Raw genomic sequence first — 17,518 nt, 5'->3', positions numbered from 1 at the left:
TCAATGCCTGGTAGATAGGAGAATGAGGCCGCTGGAAACTACAGAACATTGATCCCTTCAATCCAATAATATCAAGCATCGCCACTTAAGGTGGACTACGGATTCCGTGTCTCGTGACGTGAGTGGCAAACAACCACCCCAAAAGTGACTCCGAATTGGGGCAAACGGACATCGCATGATTCTCATTTCCAAGACCACTGGAACCCTAACCCATGCTCGGTGCCTCGGACATTTCTGTCCCAAGATCTCACGATCCCTCGTCCCCACTGCGGGAAACCTGGGCAGGAATCATAATGTTCCTTGAGCCGCGCTATTCGCTGCCCTATCGATTGTGGTGTCAGTGGGCCGTCGAGAAACAAGACCCAGAGCGGTGAGAGGGTTGTCCCGGATTCCCTTGCGATGACAGTAAGCAGTGGAGCCCGCATTGCATGAACCACCAACCATACACGTGTCGATGAAGTGGCCCCTGGCCTCCACCAGGATTCCCCCTAGCCCAATGAAGTAAGCCATTCCCATGGACAGCAACAACGATATCCTCTCTTGAACATGGACCTGAAATGGAGTCGACCAAGGCCTCGCGGAATTACCGGGACGGTCCTTGTGACCCCATCGCTATGCAGGGGGCATTGAGTCTTTATCTGAACGCCGTTCCATGGCCATTCCACGAACCTGGAGCCGGACCCATTGACTCATCAAGCAAACAATCCTAGCACTGGTCTGTTATACGTTTCTCTCGAGGGAAAACAGCACTCTTTTTTCAATCCAAGTCTGCGCCGGTAGCAGACGCACTATCACAAAATGTCTGCAATGACCCTGGTCCGACGGACAACCTCGTCGCTCTCCAAACAAAGCTCACTGTCCAAGCAGAGCTCACTCACCAAGCAGAGCTCAAGCGAGTCAAAAGTGGAGGAGGTCCGCTCGTCAACTCAGTTGGAGTGTGACCAAGTGTATCAGGGCATTAAGCGATGGAAGGCACACGAGGGGGCTGTCCTGCTCCCGGTGGTCAGGAAGAGCACCATTGAGCCCCTCAGGAACAAGGCCAAGCCGCGATGGTGGAAGATGAAGAAGGGTACGTAGCCATGCTTATCCTTACCTAGGTATCTCATACCTGGTGTTGTTTACCCAAAATGTCACTAACATGCTACCCATCACCAGCCAAGGCGGCCATGTGCTTCACCACGCCAGAGAGCCTGCAGCAGGAGATGGACAACACCGCCAGTGACGGCCAGGTCCACGAGCTGTTCCTGCTGATCAGCCGCTACGTCGACCTGCAGACGTCCACCTTCACCGTGCCGGAGAACATCGACAACCTGTACATCATCCGGTGCGCCGAGGTGTCCAAGGTGCCGGGGACGGTCGAGGGCAACAGCAAGCTCGTGGTGAACGGGGCCTCAACCTTCTGCGGCATCCGCCTGGACGAGTGGCAGACCAAGAACGTCGGCGACCACAACATCATCCTGGGCCCGGACGTCATCATCCAGGTGTCGATGGGGATCCCGTGGACGGCGCGCGACGCCATGGGCATGATCTCCAAGCAGCAGCGCGAGGAGGTCGCCAAGCACTTCAGGGAGATGTGCGAGGCAAAGTGCGAGGGCAACCCGGAGTGGAACAAGTGGCGCAGCCCCGTCAACAAGCTCCTCGACGTCGCCGCGGGGACCGCCACGCTCGCCTCGGTCGTCGAGTGCTACGCCGGCGGCATCGCCATCCAGGTCGCCACCAAGGTGGCCGAGTCGGGCATCGACGGCGCCATCAGGATCGGCGCGGGCCTCTTCTGCCTGTCCGGGCCCGGCCAGATCGCCCTCGCCGGCGTCGGGGCCGCCGCCGCCATCTACTTCATCCCCTGGGACACGGTCTGGGGCTGGTTCCGCTCTGCGTTCGGGGCGCTGATGAGGCTGATCAGGGAGGCGTGGGAGAACCTCAAGAGCTGGATGGTGAATGCCTTGCCTGGTATTGGCGCGCAGGCGGTGAAGAGCGTCTTCGAGATGCGGATCACGCCGATGTTGACAGCATGAGTCAGGTCGGCAGTCAAAAGTATGCGCAGCTGCTTGTAAGCGTGGACTTCTCAAGGGTTTTCACATGTTCTACGGACGGGATCCCGACGGTTTCTGTGCCCTCACCAATACTCTCATTAAACCAACATGGATGCTTGGGAGAGAAAAGGAAAAAGGAAACAACAAGCTGAGGAGAGAATTGACGATACAGAAGACATCAACGAATAAGGAAACACCAGTTTAACCCATGTAGGGCCATGCGCGCTCTGTGCATTCTGCACTGGATTGAAGGATCCTCTTCCATCCGCCCTAGCAATCAGCTTCCCGATCTTGTTGATCACCCCCGGCGTTTGAACTGGATCATGGGCCCATCATGCAGAGACACGAAGATATCGTATGTCTGATAGAGGTCAGGGTTCTCGCGACCTGGTCCCTTGCCTGGGCCTCCACCGCCCACTTTCTTGTCGGGGTCTTCCCTCATGTCAAACAGATAAACAAGTTTGGCCATGACAATGGTCATCTCAATCAAGGCCAGGTATTTCCCAGGACATCCACGACTACCCATGGAAAAGGAGCAGGCGCCGCTCTCGGCGCGGGCCACGTCTTCTTCAGTGATGCCCGCCTTCTCGTCGACTAGCCACCGCTCCGGCCTGAACTTGTGCGGCTCGGGGTAGACGTCCTTGTTGTGGCTGAGGCAGTAGAACGCAACGCTCACATTTACGCCCGGCGGGAAGGACTCCCCGTCAACGTCTGTTCCGCCCGCCATCACCTCGCGGAGAGGCTCGCATGCGACGGGCGGCGTCATGCGGAGCCCCTCGTTGATGCAGGCCCGGAGATATCTACACGACTGTAGCCTAGGCCCGGACTGGATCTCAGACGAGCTGGAGAACGCAGACCGCACCTCGTCGACGAGCCTGGCATACGCGGCAGGGTTGCGGACGAGGTAGAAGAGCAGCCCGGCCATGACGATGGCCGTGGTGTCGGAGCCGGCGATGATGAGGAGCTCCGTCTCGCCGTACATCTCGTGCTTGGGGAAGCCGCGCGTGCCCGTCTCCGGGTCCTCGGCGTGGTAGATGTAGTGGAAGAAATCCTTGCGCGTCTCGCCCTCGGCGACGAGGCCGGCCTGCAGCTGTTCCTCCCGCGCCTGCTCCTCCCTGGTGCGTTCTGCCAGACACTTCTCCACGAAGCTCTCCCACCTCTTGAGTGCGGGCGGCGTGGCGAGTTCCAGGAGCTTGTCCAGGCCTCGGGGCTTAAGCCAGGCCCAGAATCCAGCGATTGGGGACCACGCGATGGGGTGCATGAACTGCATGAATCCGGCTATCAGTTCTGGGACGTATCGAAGCTCACTGTCGGGCTCTTTCATGTTGAACTGCTTCCCGAAGCATAGGTCTCCAAGGATGTCGAAGACCAGGTGGTTGACCCAGTCCGTCATGTTCAGGGAGGCGGACCATCCGTCGCCACCACCGCCCTGCTCGGCATTCCCGTCGATGAGGTCGCACCACCTGTTGGTGTTTGAGAGCACAAACTTCTCCGCAGACCGCAGTGCCTTATCAGAGAACGAACTATTCAGGACTCGCCGCTTGCGCGCATGGACCTCGTGGTCGATCACGTTCAGGGTAGTCAGGGTGTCAACATTGCGTGGCCAGATCAAATAGTACAGTCCCTTCTTCACGTTCCCTTTCGGGCCGTACACCGACCTGAACCCGTCGGGGTTGTTCACGAGAAGGCTGTTTGGGCTGTACCGAAATGTGTGTCCTGGGACGTCTTGTGAGTCTTGTGGCATTGAATAAGGAGGTGACTCAGTCAAGCTTAATACGTACCATATTGCTCTTGAAGCTGGTAGAGCCAGAGATGGCGATCTTGCTTCACCGCGTGCCAGTACGAAGGGATCTCGGAAATTTTCCCCCAGAATGGCCCAGGATATTTCGCCAAGGGGTGAAAGTAGAGGCGGTAGACCACAGTCGAGATAATGTAGGCAAGCGGTAGTGTGCTTAATAGCACAAGCCCATTATAAGAGGGCATGTTTTACGGGAGTAGTTGGTTCTATTGTTGGTTGTTCTATGGCTTCGCTGGTCTATGTTGTGGTTCACGAGAAGGCTCGGCGTTTTGTTTGTTCAGGACCGAAAAGAGACGTTTATTATTAATCGGGCTTAAACTCTTATCTTAGTACGTGATTACCTATTTGAGCTTACTTCTCGTGTCCAGGGCTCCAAAGCATGAATGAATTAGCCACTTTGGCTGTCTGAGAAAAACGAGTTGCCCCCCCCCCTGTTTTATTACCCCTGTCAAAAATTTTAAAGGTTTATTAAAAAGTAGTCTTCTTTTAATAACTCTATTAATACTTAACTTAAAAATATATAAAAAATATATTTATAATCCTTATTAAAACCTTTATATAGTAATATTTTTTAAATCTTTATTATTAAATCTTTTTTATATAAGGTATAGAGGTTATTAGGCTGATAAGATAAGTAAGTATACGGACCTATTAAGTAGTTTAGTTTATAACTTTAGTAATAAATAAACTTTTAATAAAAATTATTTTAAAAATTTAATCTTATAGAAAATTTTATAAGGATTATAAATATAATTTCTCTATATTTTTAAGTTAAGTATTAATAGAGTTATTAAAAGAAGACTACTTTTTAATAAACCTTTAAAATTTTTGACAGGGGTAATAAAACGGGGGCAACTCTCGTTTTTCTGAGACAGGGGCATCACTCGGCCGATCGTGTGGAATCATCTGTGCCACGATGAGTATGGCATTTTCAGCCTGTTTGCCGTCCTGCGCATACTGATACCGCAGACCCGCTCATCGCAATTGCCGACAGCAAAAGGACACAATGTTCATCCGGAAATGTGCTGCAATAGCTGTTGCAGAGAATGGCCAGAGCACGTTTGACTTACCAAAGATCTGCCCTGTCGGTGCAGGGCCACATTGTCAAACCAATAAAATTCCCGGACCGTCCGCTTCGTTGCTACATGAGCCAGGGTTTACATGCGCCGGAGCAGCAGAAGATTTACGGGGAGGGAAAAGGTTTCATCCGCGGCCGAACCATGGGAAGCTAGGGGCAATGGAAAGGCATGGGCTGGTGTTCTCCTTTCGGCTCATCGCTCCCCGCGTTGCCATCCATGTCTGTCTTGGCGTTTCCGCGGCCGCCAGCGACCTGGTTTTTGTCACCGGCAATCCACTTCGTTTCAGCAGCATGGAAGCGATGAATTCAGGCAGCTCAGGCTATGCTAAGGGCGCCGTCTATCCTGAACTTTGACTAGCGGGGCTTATTGTTCTCTGCACTGATTCACATGCTCTGCACGTGGCAGAGACACAATGACATTTTCACAGTTTTAGACTGAGCCCACCTTCCTCAACGAGTTTAGACAGTTGAGCCTCAGTCCGTTCCAAAGCAGACGAGAGAGTTATCATAAGCACGTCTCAGCTGTGCGTTCCCATGGACGGTATGACAACGTCGTCCATGAGCTACTTGGTATGACCGGGTCTCAAATCCTCGACCACGCGAGAAAGGATGGACTCGCAAACGTGGTCGACCAAGTTGTGCATAATGTAATGCATCAAGTGGGCTCGCGGCTCCTTGATAGGCTGTCTATCACTGTGGAACTCACAGGGACCTGCCGCTCATTGGTCTGGTCAGGCCCTCGAGTATCTGATGTAACTGCGGTGGTCTTCGAGGCAGATTCTCTTGCAGTCCATCATTTTGGTGAGCCGCGACTAGGGGAACTATTTAAAGGCAAGTCTATTCACGCCGTATTTGTTTGAGAACTGGGTCTTGAATTCGGTCAACTTCTACCCTAGGCCACCAACGACGTCCACCAGAAATGGGGCGCGAGAGCCAACTTCGGCCCGGTGGATCAAGTTCTCTTGGACCGGATCAATGGATGAATCCATCCAAGGTGTGCGGCCCTGCCGATATCCGCGCAGTGGACACTTCCATTAGCAGGCTGGGGGGAGCTCATTGTGATTCTTGACCTACTATGGACACCCGACGGAGTGCAGGTACCGGAACACGTCAAAATCTGTGTCGGAATCCGAGAGAAGGAGCATTTTGGAACTGTAGGCCGGCCGTGTCTTGGGTAACGGGGAACACGCACTACAAATACCCAGCTCACAGTTTCGGCCCGACGAGTAATTCTTTGTCCGCAATTGTGGGTACCATCCCATGTAGTATTGGTCTAACAGGGGATTGACAGGGCGCAGTTCCAAGAATATCATCCACGTTCAGTCTCACTGACAATGACACCAGACTCACTGGAACGTGTTCAAAGCTAGAGGGACTGAATATTCAACATGATGTTGCGAAGCGTACTTTACGATCATTGCCTTCGACCCGGCAACTTAGCTCTCAAGAAGAGCTTTTTGAGCCCTCCCATGCAGACTGAGGGCGAACGTCTCTAGGGCCTCCGCTGATCCGGGTAGGGCCGGAGTCCGGCCAAGAAGATTCCAAGCGCCCAGCGATCTCGAAGCTCGTGCATATTCTCCGGCTCGGTCACGGGAGGCAGATAACATCGATCTAGACGCCCCGCGATCTAGCCACTAGCCGGGCCCAGAGCCGTTCACGATTAAAATGGCTTGCGGCACGGCGTGGGGGTTGCATTCGGTATTCCGACCCGTTACATCAGATAAGTCTAACTTTAAGGTTGGTCTCGGCGAACTCCATTCGAGGTGACGACAAGACTCAGAGGAGAGGTCTTGGCATTTGTTGCCTTGCCTAATGAAGAAGCCCAGTACAAACTATTGTTTGCCGAGGGGGAGTGATGCGACGTCGTCTGAAGCTATATGCCTGTAGACTAGGGGGGTGCCCTTAGGAGAATTTGGTTTTTGACTGACTGCTCAGTGGCGTGCCTGTCAGGCTTGCATATGCCAGTGATTGTGTTGGCGGGCTGCCATATCGTGATGGATGAGCTTGTCCGCCACAAGGTTCGAGACCACATGGTCTTGTCAGACATCGATATGATGAGCCTGGACTTCCGGCACCACTCCCTTTGGTAGGAAAAAGCCTTGCTTTGCACCCTGCCGGATTCAACAGCGCCCGCCCGAGCGGCAAGCTCTCCTCCGCAACAGGGTATGAGTTGGATAGGGGCCCACGCCGATTCTGGTTCAATCATTAGCATCTCCACTCTGCCGTGTTCCTAGCCCTCTGATGGATGGTGGCTGTAGCCAATCGGAAGACTAAGGAGTATAGTGGGCTACGCTTGTTGTCTTCACTGCGTGGAAGGAAGTGCTTCTGTTTTATTTTCTTGCTAGCATCCCGATCATAGCAAACCACATGCATGCCCGCTCCAGATACGATTGCTTGGGTCTTATTCTGGCGGGGAACAAAACTCCACTTGATAATTCAGCGGACTTGTCACCAAATCAGGAAGGTACGAGGGTCGGGTTGGTGTCGAGCCTCGGCGCTGAGGTATGATCGAGTGGTCGACCCCTCGACAGTAGACTCCTGCAAGATAATCACGTCGAAAAGCCAATATCCGAGCCACACGCTATGAGCTAGCAACCACCAACACAATCACTTTGTATATTCGTAAGGAAGACTGTTGAGGAGATCACGGAAGTCTTGTTAGATCGCCACCCCTCGCTCGCGTGCTCAGTCTGGCCACGAACAAGGTCCGGCGTCAATACACCTGCAGTGTTGCCAATCGGCATGCTTTCCTTATGCTCTTACGGATTCCTCTACAAAGTCTGGCGAGTCAACAGCGTCAGTTAGAGTTGATTTCAGACTTTAAAACACTCGTTGAAAAGATTTGTATGCTTTGAGCACAGCTACCATGAAATGGGGAGACGCGAAACGCACATCAGAAGGCACTCATGAGCCCAAGCATTGTTGGATGATATACACATGATGTTGATAAGTATCATACTAGAGAAACCGATAGAGGACCGGCTTCCCTGTTCCGTAGCAATGTCTCCGCTTCATCGTGACCAGACCCGCTCTCCGAGATCGAGCACGCCTCCGTCGTAGGTTGCAGCCGCAACCCACCAACGTTACCGTCCTCCACCCGACCCCATGATGTTGGAACTAGTATATCAATCTTGAAATAATATCCTGTTGACAAGAAGACAGAAGCTACAGGAGTAGATAGACTTTGCACTTGATTGGGTGAGGGTGCCTGTTCCATCACGGGCATATGCCCGCTGAGGAATGGTGAGGCTTGGGGGCCGTATCAGAGTCTCATTGGATCCACAGGAGAGAGATATGGAAGCATTAGGCCGGGTCGTTACCGTAGGCATCGTGTCGCAGAACGATGCCTTGGTGCTGAAAGAGAAAAGTATATAAGTGTCTGTACCATTCCCTCACGACAACCCGACGAGCAACCTGATCCACATCACACCTGATCGTATCAACACACCAAAAGAAAACTTAGGAATACTCACAGCCCACAATGCAACCCTCTTACATCAATGTGCTCGTGGCCCTCGTTGCCTCAGTCTCTGCCGCCCCAGCTCTCCAGCCCCGCCAGCAGTACCCCACCGTTGACACATATGAAGTCACCCTGGGTGAGGTCGACCCTGCCTACCTCGCCCTGTTGGACACGGCCGTCGTGAGACTCGACGAAGCACCGGAGAAGCGTGACATTGAGGCTCGCCAGGGTGGCACTTGTGACCTCCAGGGGTAAGCCTGCCCATCCTTGCACCAGACCACTGTGCAGTACTAATGTGACGGTTACCTAGATTCGCCATTGTCAATGGCCAGATCTCGTCCTTCGCCGGGTCTGTCCAGAATAGTCCCGCCAACTACGGCCGGGCGGTCACCCTGACTGGCATCCTGCCCGGCTGCTCCATCGGCCTGGTTCCTCAGTCCAACTGTGGGCTCTGGTCCATCATTGACACTTCAGGCTGTGCCACCGCCCGTTCTGTCACGTTTTCTAATTGATGAAACGGCCTTTTTACTTTCAAGGGGATTCATTTGTACAAATTGGGTTTGTTTCACCTCAATATCTGCATTCTGGTAGAGAAAGGCATAGGGCATTGCATTCTGGCAGCATAAACATTGGCATTGCATTCTGGTAATGGGAAAAAGGGGCCCTATCGGTGAAAGGTGTCTAGCAAATATGATTTCTTCCAGAAACCTTGGGGTTTCACAGCAAATTTCAGCGATCTAACTTGTGAAGCTAGTTTCTTGTGAAGTTCCACTCCATATTTGGGTCTCGTCCCTGATGCATACGAGTTCCTGCTAGTGATTCCTTCAACCGCCTGGGCAGATGTGCCCAGAGGAACCACCTCCCTTCACCAATGTCTTACGATTCAGCACCCAAGACTGGACTCAGTCCATTTGCAAGGCTTTCAGCGGTCACCATCACCATCACACAATGCTGTACAGTGTTTTCTGTGAGAGCCCCTGCGAGGCAACCGTTAGCCTCAGTACAAGGAAGCATTTCCATGACGACTGGTCTGACCTTGACGATGATATCATATGGTTCGGCCTGGTTTGCCCATCAGCGGCCAGACATTAATGTCCCTTGCCCAACAAGTGGAGTGGTAAGACTGACACATGACATATTACTTATAATTGCTCCAGGCGAGTGCCACCATCCTGGTAGAGCAGATGACTTTGTCAGTGATTGGGTCTTCGAGATCGGCTTAGTATCTCTATGGAAAGGAATGGAGGAGAGCGTGAGCCTGGCTTTTATGCTTTGTCTCGATGATGTGGAGATTCTCGTCAATTCCTGATAGCCGTCAGGCTGTAGGCAGCTCTGGTAGGCCTTGAAACTGCCGTATTCCAGGTTTCTTCCTGGGTCCCTCGGTATTGCTTGCCACGAACGGCAGTCACCGCCAGCCGCTTGACCTGCGTGTTCATTCCGATGAATATTGATGACTCGCTGCTGTTCATTGCCCCATATATACGACAGCACACGGCTCTCACTCCATCGAGCTACATGCGGCCCGACCTTTCTGCCGTGCCAAATGAAATGCTGCGCCGGCCCCGCCTACCTAACATCAATTCAGACAATATGACAGTAAATGCGTGGAGTAGGCTGGTGCAAATTCAGTGAAAATGCATGTTTGTCTCCGATCCCTCAGGGTGTCAAAACCACGGCCACTGGGACCTGAGTTGCTTGTACCATGATTTGCCATATTAGCACGTATCGCAAATGAACGAAAACGCACCAAAATCCAAATAACCCTGGAGTTCCTTCTTATTATCGGCTTGATGTGGCACAGTGGATGTGGATATGAGCACAGGTAGTCTTCCAAGGTTGCTCTTTCAGTTGGAGCTCTGTCAGTATGACGAGCACTCATGGTGGGACTAACATCTGAGGTGGTTGCGGCTAGGATGAGTAGCTGGCCAAGCATGGCAGGATTTAGATTAGGTCACCAATCGGGTGTTTCCAGCTTGCCCCTGGACTGACAAACGGTAGGTCTGTTTTGACGTCACTCCACTTCCATTGGGCATTGAAGCAAGCTTGTGACCGCAAATGACGCTGGTTTTCGACGCCACACAAGGGCGTGGCGCATGACTGATAATCTGGTGGCTTGTGCTGCTTGTCGCAAGAGTTGTCCAACTTTGATGAGAGCATTTAAGAGTAATCCCAACCCACTTTGTTTCTTGTGTTGAAGTTTACAATTCTCAACTCTCTTAAATTAAGGACTTTGAAAAACACCCTTACAATAAATCCAATCGAACCACTTGACACAATGGCACCTACCCAAGGTAAACAAGCTTCAGCCTGCCCTGGGGAGAGGACTGGCCGACTGGGCATTGCTAATGACCATGAGCCTTACAGACCCCGAAGTTACTAGCGCAGCCGATGACCCCCTCGAGAAGGCTGAGGCGAAGAAGGAGAGCGGGCAAGCTCCTCAGGATGGGCTCATAAAGTCAGAGGCGGAACTGGAAGACGCCATTGCGGCAACTGGAGGAGACCCAGAGGCCACTTCTGCTGCCGATGACCCTCTTGAGAAAGCAGAGGCAGCCAAGGAGAGTAGCTAGGCTGGCAACTGGTTGATGATGTAGTCTGGTCGTCCAGCATGTCGGCCTGTTTGTGAAGCTCATCAGTTCTAAGTGCTTTGATGTGATCACACGACCTCGGTAGCTTCATTAGACAAACGAGAAGTGGACACCAAAGAACAGCTTGAAGTTGCTCATGCTTATGCTTACGCACCTTTTCACCCAGTGGATGTCCTTGCGCGTGATTCTAGGGCCAGAAGTGCCTGTAAAAAGCTGCCTAAGAAGGAGAACCACTCAGTGGCCAGTGTTGGCTATGCGACGGGCTATGGGCATTCAGTGAGCTTGGCCCCTTGCTCAACTTGCTCATCACCGTTTCCTGATTAACTGAGATGTACCAGCTACCCTGGGAAGGTCAGTCTGCCAACTCTGAGCCTCTTCACCAGCCAATGCGGGGTAGCTGTCCCGAGGTAGCTCTCCCAGGGTAGCTGTCCGGGCAAGCCAAAAACAATCGCGGGAAACCAGAGGCAAACAAGGCTGGTTCTGCCCGCTCCCTGGTCGGCTGCTCTTGCAGACAACTCTACACCGCCCACGGTCTGTTGATTGAACACCTGGGCTTGTAGCAGGTTTCGCACATCCTTCCTGCTTTCTTTCTGCGGTCCACTCCGACTTTTTCTTCAGCTTCTACCACAACGACTTTGCACTCTGCCTGGTAGCTCTCACCTGCCATCTTCCAATCTCACAGTCGCCATGCCCGCATCAAGCAGTGACGGTGCCGACAAAGAGGCCCTGGCCACATTTGATCGTTACCCTGATCTACCAGGTGAACTGTTAGTACTATCTTGCTCTGTCTCCAGGTTCTGCTCCCATCGTCTGCAAAGAGTGGCTGACACATAACTATCAGGAGAATCAAGATCATCCGCGGATTTATCGCAAACTGGCGTGACGCAAACCCCTCAAGCGGATATCGAGCCCACAATTTTGCAATGTTTGCAGGACTCCACAGCGAATGGCAGCAAGAGTTGGAGCCCCAGCCTGAGCTCTGGGGATCCCTCTCCCTTACTGCCGATGATCTGGTCACCTTCCGTTTGATGCTCAGCAAACTTCGTCGTGACTCACTCTCAGAGGTCATTCTTTGGATTTCGATCAAGGACAATGTCATTTCCCCTGATGGACAAGCCCAGCATCTCATCAATTCCTCTGACATCAAATCACGGGTCAGCGAGTTCATTGTCCATTCTGTGTCCACTCTCCTTGAGTGTGTGGATCATTGCAGTTCCACATGTCCCAGACCAGTCAGAAAAGGTATCGAATGCTACACAAAGATCACATACCCAAAGATCATGGGTCTTGGCAGTCACACGTTTGACTGCGACTTCTCCCGCATCCCTATAACGAATGCAGTTTGCACGTTCTCTCAGGGAAAGCATTTCAGGGGACCCAGACCTATTGGCAGCTCGTTCAGCCTCATCCAAAACAGAGAGGATTTCCTGAATCTGAGTCCATCCTCCCTGCTGAGTCTGTTCAGCCGGCTGCCCAACCTGGAACGTGCATCTCTCTGTCTGGATACGCCAGACTTAACAGCGCCTGTTGCTACAAGTGAAGCTCGAGATTGTAGGTCTTGCGCCCATTTTCACATCCAGTACTAGCAAAATTTATGAGTCCACTAACAATTGATACAGTCGCACAGGTCAGCGATTGTCCCAGAATAAAGGTGCTTTCACTCATACGTGTCTATTCTCTCCATGGGCAAAACCAAGACAGCCATTTGGAGAACTCCCTCCCATGGGTCAGCAACTGGAGTCAAAGCATTGAGCGCCTCACTCTGGTTGATAGGGACATAGCTGGATTCCTTCGTGGCCTCTCCACTCTCGGGCACAGCACGGGCACGATAACTTGGCCCAACCTTCAGATGATTTATGCCGGGGGATGTTATGAGCAAGAAGGTTTTCCACGCAGAGGAAATAACTTTGAGGATGTGTTAAGCGCAGTTGCTGCAACACTTGTCGTGTTGCCAGCAATCGGGGACATTGTGGTCACCCAGCACTGCGTCGACATCCTTTGTCCCAGCATTATGACCGAACTCAGCTTGCGAAGCGAGTCAAGCCAGCTCGATGTCACGTACGGCATGGCTGACCCCATGCCTATGAAGCAATCAGAGCAGATTCGGGGAGCATGGCGCGGCGTGTCCAACAGGGAGCCGCGTTATTTCTGGAAACTGTTTTCTCAACACGGTGCTACCAAGCTCGCAGCCGCTGTGGCGGATATTCAGGCAATTGTGAGCAAGCAGCATGGTCAGGATTTGAAGGTCACCTTGCCCGAGCGGGATGAAGAGCCGGAGTCGCCATGAACAACTCTTGGCAGTCAACCCCTGAGGGGTCGATCGGCAATGGCAACGCTAGGCAAGGAAACTACCTTCCTGTGCATCAAGTCATAACCGGGGTGTGCTACGAGAGACTGTGGTACCTGGGGATGAGGGAAAATTGGCACCTCTTCTTCATCGACTGACGGGCAGATGATCAACGCAAGGTTGAACAGCTCACTCTTTGCCGAGAAGACAGCATTGAGCCGCAAAGCTACACAACATCAGCCACCCACTCATCATGAGAGATACAGGACTAGATGGCGTGGCACAGGTTGCGACTAGGGCGGTTTGCAGAGGAGATGGGTGCCAGAGGTGCAAAAGGGGTTTCGATGGCTGAAGGATCCGGGTAAATCTCACTGTTTCGGGACTTGGTGTCCAAGTCCACGTCTCGATGGTGCCAGGGCATTCCGGGCTCTGCTCTCGGGACTTCAGGGAGACGCCATGAGCTTCGGGCGAGAGGAGAGGGATGATTTGAGTGGGGATGACTGATATCTTGACGCCCGTGCCCAAATAATCAGGTAAACAGGGCACCTTACCCTCCTACTCTAGGTAATTAATCTTTCTTTTTGGACGAACTTCTTGATTCCAACTTTCGTTCATTACAGGCTTTTCTTGGGTTTCGCTCCACGCCCACAGTGTCTCTCAGATTCTCTGTAGAAAAAACTTCTCTTGGAGTACCCAGGCTTCCTCCGGAAGTCAGGGACAACCAGGCCTCTTATCAGCCCACGTGCTGGGGGCAGGCAGCCTGTGGGGGCTCTATTATGGACTCATGAAGCTCTTTGAAGATATGGCTGTGTTAATTTAATGGCGTACACGATGGCATGAGACTTGGACTGTATGCTAAGGTAGGCTTCATGCGGCAACCCTGGAACACATGTATACAGAAGAGGTCGAGACAGGTGCCAGTGATTGTACAGCAGCGAGGACACACACAAGTGTGCCACGGTATCGACTGGAGGCCTCGAGAATCCTAAATTGAGTTTGGACCAATGCTTAGATTCATAGGAACAAGGCCAAGGCTATCGTCAAGTTCAAACCCGCAGTCAGCCACGGTGGTCTTCCGTTGCACGTGCATCCGCACGGCACATGCAGCAAGAGACATGCACAGTGCTGCTGCTGCAGTGACTAAACTTGTCAGGTTGCATCAAATCCTTGCACCCTTTCTGCGTCACTGTCAAACGTCAGTCCGCCCCAGCCACGCCAGCCGCAGATGGGACGAGACTTCAGCAGATCCAGAACCCACGAGAATAAAGCGACAGCCACCGCCAAGTCGGAAGATGGATGATTACGACGACAGCGAGGTCTCCAAGCATCCGAGCAAAAGACTCAAGTCAAATGATCATGACACCGGAAACCCCACCAGATCACGAAACCTCATAGAGCCAGTTGGAAACTTTGCCAGCTGTCGAGTGTATCCATTACCCACGTTCGAAGGGCTACCGCCGGAGATCCGACTGAGAATAGTCGAGTCTGGGCTCGGCTTAGAAGACCTTCGCGCAGCTGTCCGCGCCTCGCCCGCTCTGTATCGGCAGTATCGGCTTGCGGATCGTAGGCTGATGTTGCGAGCCGCTCTTCACACATCGCTCGGGCCTGCTATTGTCGACATGTGGGCCGCCCACAAGGTTGCGAAGATTGACCTTGGCACCCCCGATAGTCCTGGTACAAAGACGGACTCAGAGAGGATCGTTACATTGTAAGTACCTTGACTACGACCCCTTGTGAGGCCTTATGGTGTCGGCCTCTATCGCCCAGGTCAGTTTGGCGACCGCATGGTTGAATATTGGCTGCTAATCACCCGAAAATCCAGCATGACAAAGTACATAGAGCTTCGAGATTCATGGCCCCATGGAACATTTCTCGAAGAACAACTGCGCACTGATAATCTGGTCGAAATGAGCAACTGGTACCTTTCCGTTGTCAAGCCTTTACTAGATTACTTCTCCCGCATCTTCCTCAGCGACCTCCGCAGACAACTGAACAAATCAGTTACAACACGCTCTGGGAGTTGTGAGGTACTATCTAACGAGTCGTCGTCCACTTTTGGGAATGAGCAAAGTCAACCATCCGACTCCTGGCATGCGCCGTACGAAGACGGCGAGCAAGTTGACGGCGTGACAGCGCAAGAGAAAGCCAATATCGAATCTACCCGCAAAGAATATCGTCAAAAGCCGATGACAAAGTCTGAAACCGTCCGTCTTACCCGCGCGCTGTATCGCGTTCAGCTGTGGTGTAATATTTACGGTTTCGGAGCCTTTAGCTCTGGAATGGGCCCAACCAGGTCACCTGTGGATACTCTTCCCTGGCAAATGGTTTGCATGTTCCATGAGACTTTCGAGGCATGGGAGGTCGAAGAGATGCTCTGCATCTACCAACACATGCTGATCATTGTCGAACGCCTCTTCAAGAATACGAGAAAAGCGCTATTCCAATACGATGAGCAGCACAAAGGGGAACTTCGACTTTTTGCCAACGGTGACGCTCGGCACAGTTACAAAAGTTAGTATCCTTTTTTAATGTGTCACTGCCTAGGTACCAAACACTCAAGGCAGGATCACTTCATTGAACTGCCCAAGCTAACACCACTACGTATCCAGCTTATGTTGAATCCTTCATCCAGTGCACGGTATCAAGGGGATTGAGATACTTCCTTCATGTCCTGTCACTATCTGGCGACAGCCCGGACGCTCGACTAAGAGTAGTCATCAAGAGTATACAAGGAGGCAGAGGCCTTACCTACGATCTCTTGTCATCAGCCTACATGAGTGCTTCTCGACGCACGTGGCATCCCTCTCACCATGACCTACGAGCATCTCAGCGTGAGCCCATGTTGTTTCTGGGTGACTCTGGCGCCGGCTCATCAGGTCCACCTTTCTGCTGGTGTCTGATGTGGAAGGGGACATATAGTAACCGGTACGGACGAGAAGTTCCGGGAGAAATAAGGAAATGGGGCTACATCTTCTGGGATAGGGATAGAGTGGTTGATAGCAGAGCGAGAGAACTTCTACTGCATGCCTGGAGAAGTCACCATGAAGAAGACCCCAGGCCGTGACGGATCTGAGGGCATGGACCTCCAAGAACTTACGTGCTTGGTCAGACATGAACAGCACTGCATGTCTGCAGCAACCACTCTTGGCCTGGGGCACTTGAAGGAAACGATTGTGTTGACCTACCGCACACCGTGGAAATGTGTATGGGGCACAGCGTGTTGCTACATCGGCTGTTCATTCATCCCGGTGATCCAATAGCGAAGTAATTATGTCCATGTGTTTTTAATTCATAAAAGGTACGCTATGAAGGCTATCAGACTCTCTGGATCGACAGGTCCGTCTGGCCTTCGATTCAGCGGCTCTGAGTCAGGATACCACGGCGGCGGTGAGCTGTGAGCAGGCGGTTCTAAACTCCGGGTCAGTTTAGCTCACAGCGATGCATCAAACCGCTTTACTTACGTACCGGTGGTTCCTCATCGGACGTGCCTTGTCCATCAAAACTTGAAATTTCCAACGCAAGCTAGTAGGGGCAGCGCTCAACGCAAGCTAGGGGCAGCGCTCAACGCAAGCTAGGGGCAGCACTCATATTGGGGCTCGCATAGGGACGTATCGCGGCAGCCGGTAGAGTAGAATGAGTTCAGAATGAGTGGTGAATAGCACCCAGGGCTCTCCTTGGTGCCCACTGCTGCGACGCATTGGTCCCGCTTGACTTCAACCCGAGTTGGAGGCGGGTTTGCCATGGCGAGGGTGGCGCAGAAGAGTGCAGAGATGACGGCGGCGGTCTTCATGGCTGTTATGGTGCTCGAGTTTCGTTTGCAGAAAGTGGCAGTTCTGGAGATGGACACAATGTAGGAAGCGGGTGTGCTAGACGGCGAGCAATGCCACCAGATTCGCCCGCCGCTGCCGGGCATGAGATATTATATAGTGTAGACAATTCATCTCCACATTAATTAGGGCGTGATCCCGGAGGAAAGTCAGGATGGTAATTACACCTGTAAAGTAACTCCGTGCCAAGCCGGCTAGGTATCAAAGTGAGAAGTCTCTCACAACGGTCTAGCCGTAGGGCTGGTTTTGAAACCCTACCAAGGTAGGAAGAAGTCAGTCTAACAGGTCTGCCAGACTACCATGGTTAGACCACACCACACCAGGCAACTGAGGCCAGCCTAAAAACTGAGTCTAAATAAGAAATAGTTAGTCTAGGCCTTAAAAAGTATATAGATCTTCACTAAAAGAGGCTGATAATGATACGGAAATTATAATGGGGCGAGAGGTACATAC

At 52.3% G+C, this 17,518-nt stretch overlaps 6 protein-coding genes across 6 annotated transcripts; 5 read left to right on the top strand and 1 right to left on the bottom strand.

The window, feature by feature from the left end:
• The first annotated feature begins 351 nt into the window (after positions 1-351).
• On the top strand, positions 352-2,371 carry KVR01_009248 (uncharacterized protein). The gene is made up of 2 exons (XM_044783950.1): positions 352-1,069; positions 1,156-2,371. Exons 1-2 carry the CDS (start codon positions 799-801, stop codon positions 2,010-2,012), a joined length of 1,128 nt encoding a protein of 375 aa, XP_044641750.1. The 5' UTR covers positions 352-798; the 3' UTR covers positions 2,013-2,371.
• KVR01_009521 (uncharacterized protein) lies at positions 2,329-4,013 on the bottom strand (the record flags this gene model as incomplete). Its single annotated transcript, XM_044781584.1, has 2 exons — positions 2,329-3,718; positions 3,808-4,013. The coding sequence occupies 2 exons, from the start codon at positions 4,011-4,013 to the stop codon at positions 2,329-2,331; spliced, it is 1,596 nt and encodes a 531-aa protein (XP_044642023.1).
• A 4,374-nt stretch (positions 4,014-8,387) lies between these two features.
• Positions 8,388-8,878, top strand: KVR01_008986 (uncharacterized protein; the record flags this gene model as incomplete). The annotated part of the gene is made up of 2 exons (XM_044790391.1): positions 8,388-8,617; positions 8,677-8,878. 2 exons carry the CDS (start codon positions 8,388-8,390, stop codon positions 8,876-8,878), a joined length of 432 nt encoding a protein of 143 aa, XP_044641488.1.
• Positions 8,879-10,572: 1,694 nt separating this feature from the next.
• Positions 10,573-11,090, top strand: KVR01_009346 (uncharacterized protein). The gene is made up of 2 exons (XM_044790831.1): positions 10,573-10,657; positions 10,731-11,090. The coding sequence occupies exons 1-2, from the start codon at positions 10,642-10,644 to the stop codon at positions 10,931-10,933; spliced, it is 219 nt and encodes a 72-aa protein (XP_044641848.1). The 5' UTR covers positions 10,573-10,641; the 3' UTR covers positions 10,934-11,090.
• A 548-nt stretch (positions 11,091-11,638) lies between these two features.
• On the top strand, positions 11,639-13,238 carry KVR01_009275 (uncharacterized protein; the record flags this gene model as incomplete). Its single annotated transcript, XM_044791548.1, has 3 exons — positions 11,639-11,718; positions 11,793-12,502; positions 12,571-13,238. 3 exons carry the CDS (start codon positions 11,639-11,641, stop codon positions 13,236-13,238), a joined length of 1,458 nt encoding a protein of 485 aa, XP_044641777.1.
• Positions 13,239-14,445: 1,207 nt separating this feature from the next.
• Positions 14,446-15,754, top strand: KVR01_009406 (uncharacterized protein; the record flags this gene model as incomplete). The annotated part of the gene is made up of 2 exons (XM_044788329.1): positions 14,446-14,946; positions 15,061-15,754. Exons 1-2 carry the CDS (start codon positions 14,531-14,533, stop codon positions 15,752-15,754), a joined length of 1,110 nt encoding a protein of 369 aa, XP_044641908.1. The 5' UTR covers positions 14,446-14,530.
• Positions 15,755-17,518: the final 1,764 nt, after the last annotated feature.

This window comes from Diaporthe batatas (assembly GCF_019321695.1).
Source record: "Diaporthe batatas strain CRI 302-4 chromosome Unknown Contig00011, whole genome shotgun sequence".
Classification (NCBI taxonomy): domain Eukaryota; kingdom Fungi; phylum Ascomycota; class Sordariomycetes; order Diaporthales; family Diaporthaceae; genus Diaporthe; species Diaporthe batatas.
This window is presented reverse-complemented; position numbering and strand designations above follow the sequence as displayed.

What these genes read in the sequence shown, in the direction of transcription:
- KVR01_009248 (XM_044783950.1), top strand. Translation starts at nt 799, where the DNA reads ATGTCTGCAATGACCCTGGTCCGACGGACAACCTCGTCGCTCTCCAAA. An exon ending in ATGGTGGAAGATGAAGAAGG is followed by an intron (nt 1,070 to 1,155) that starts GTACGTAGCCAT and finishes ACCCATCACCAG; the next exon opens with CCAAGGCGGCCATGTGCTTC.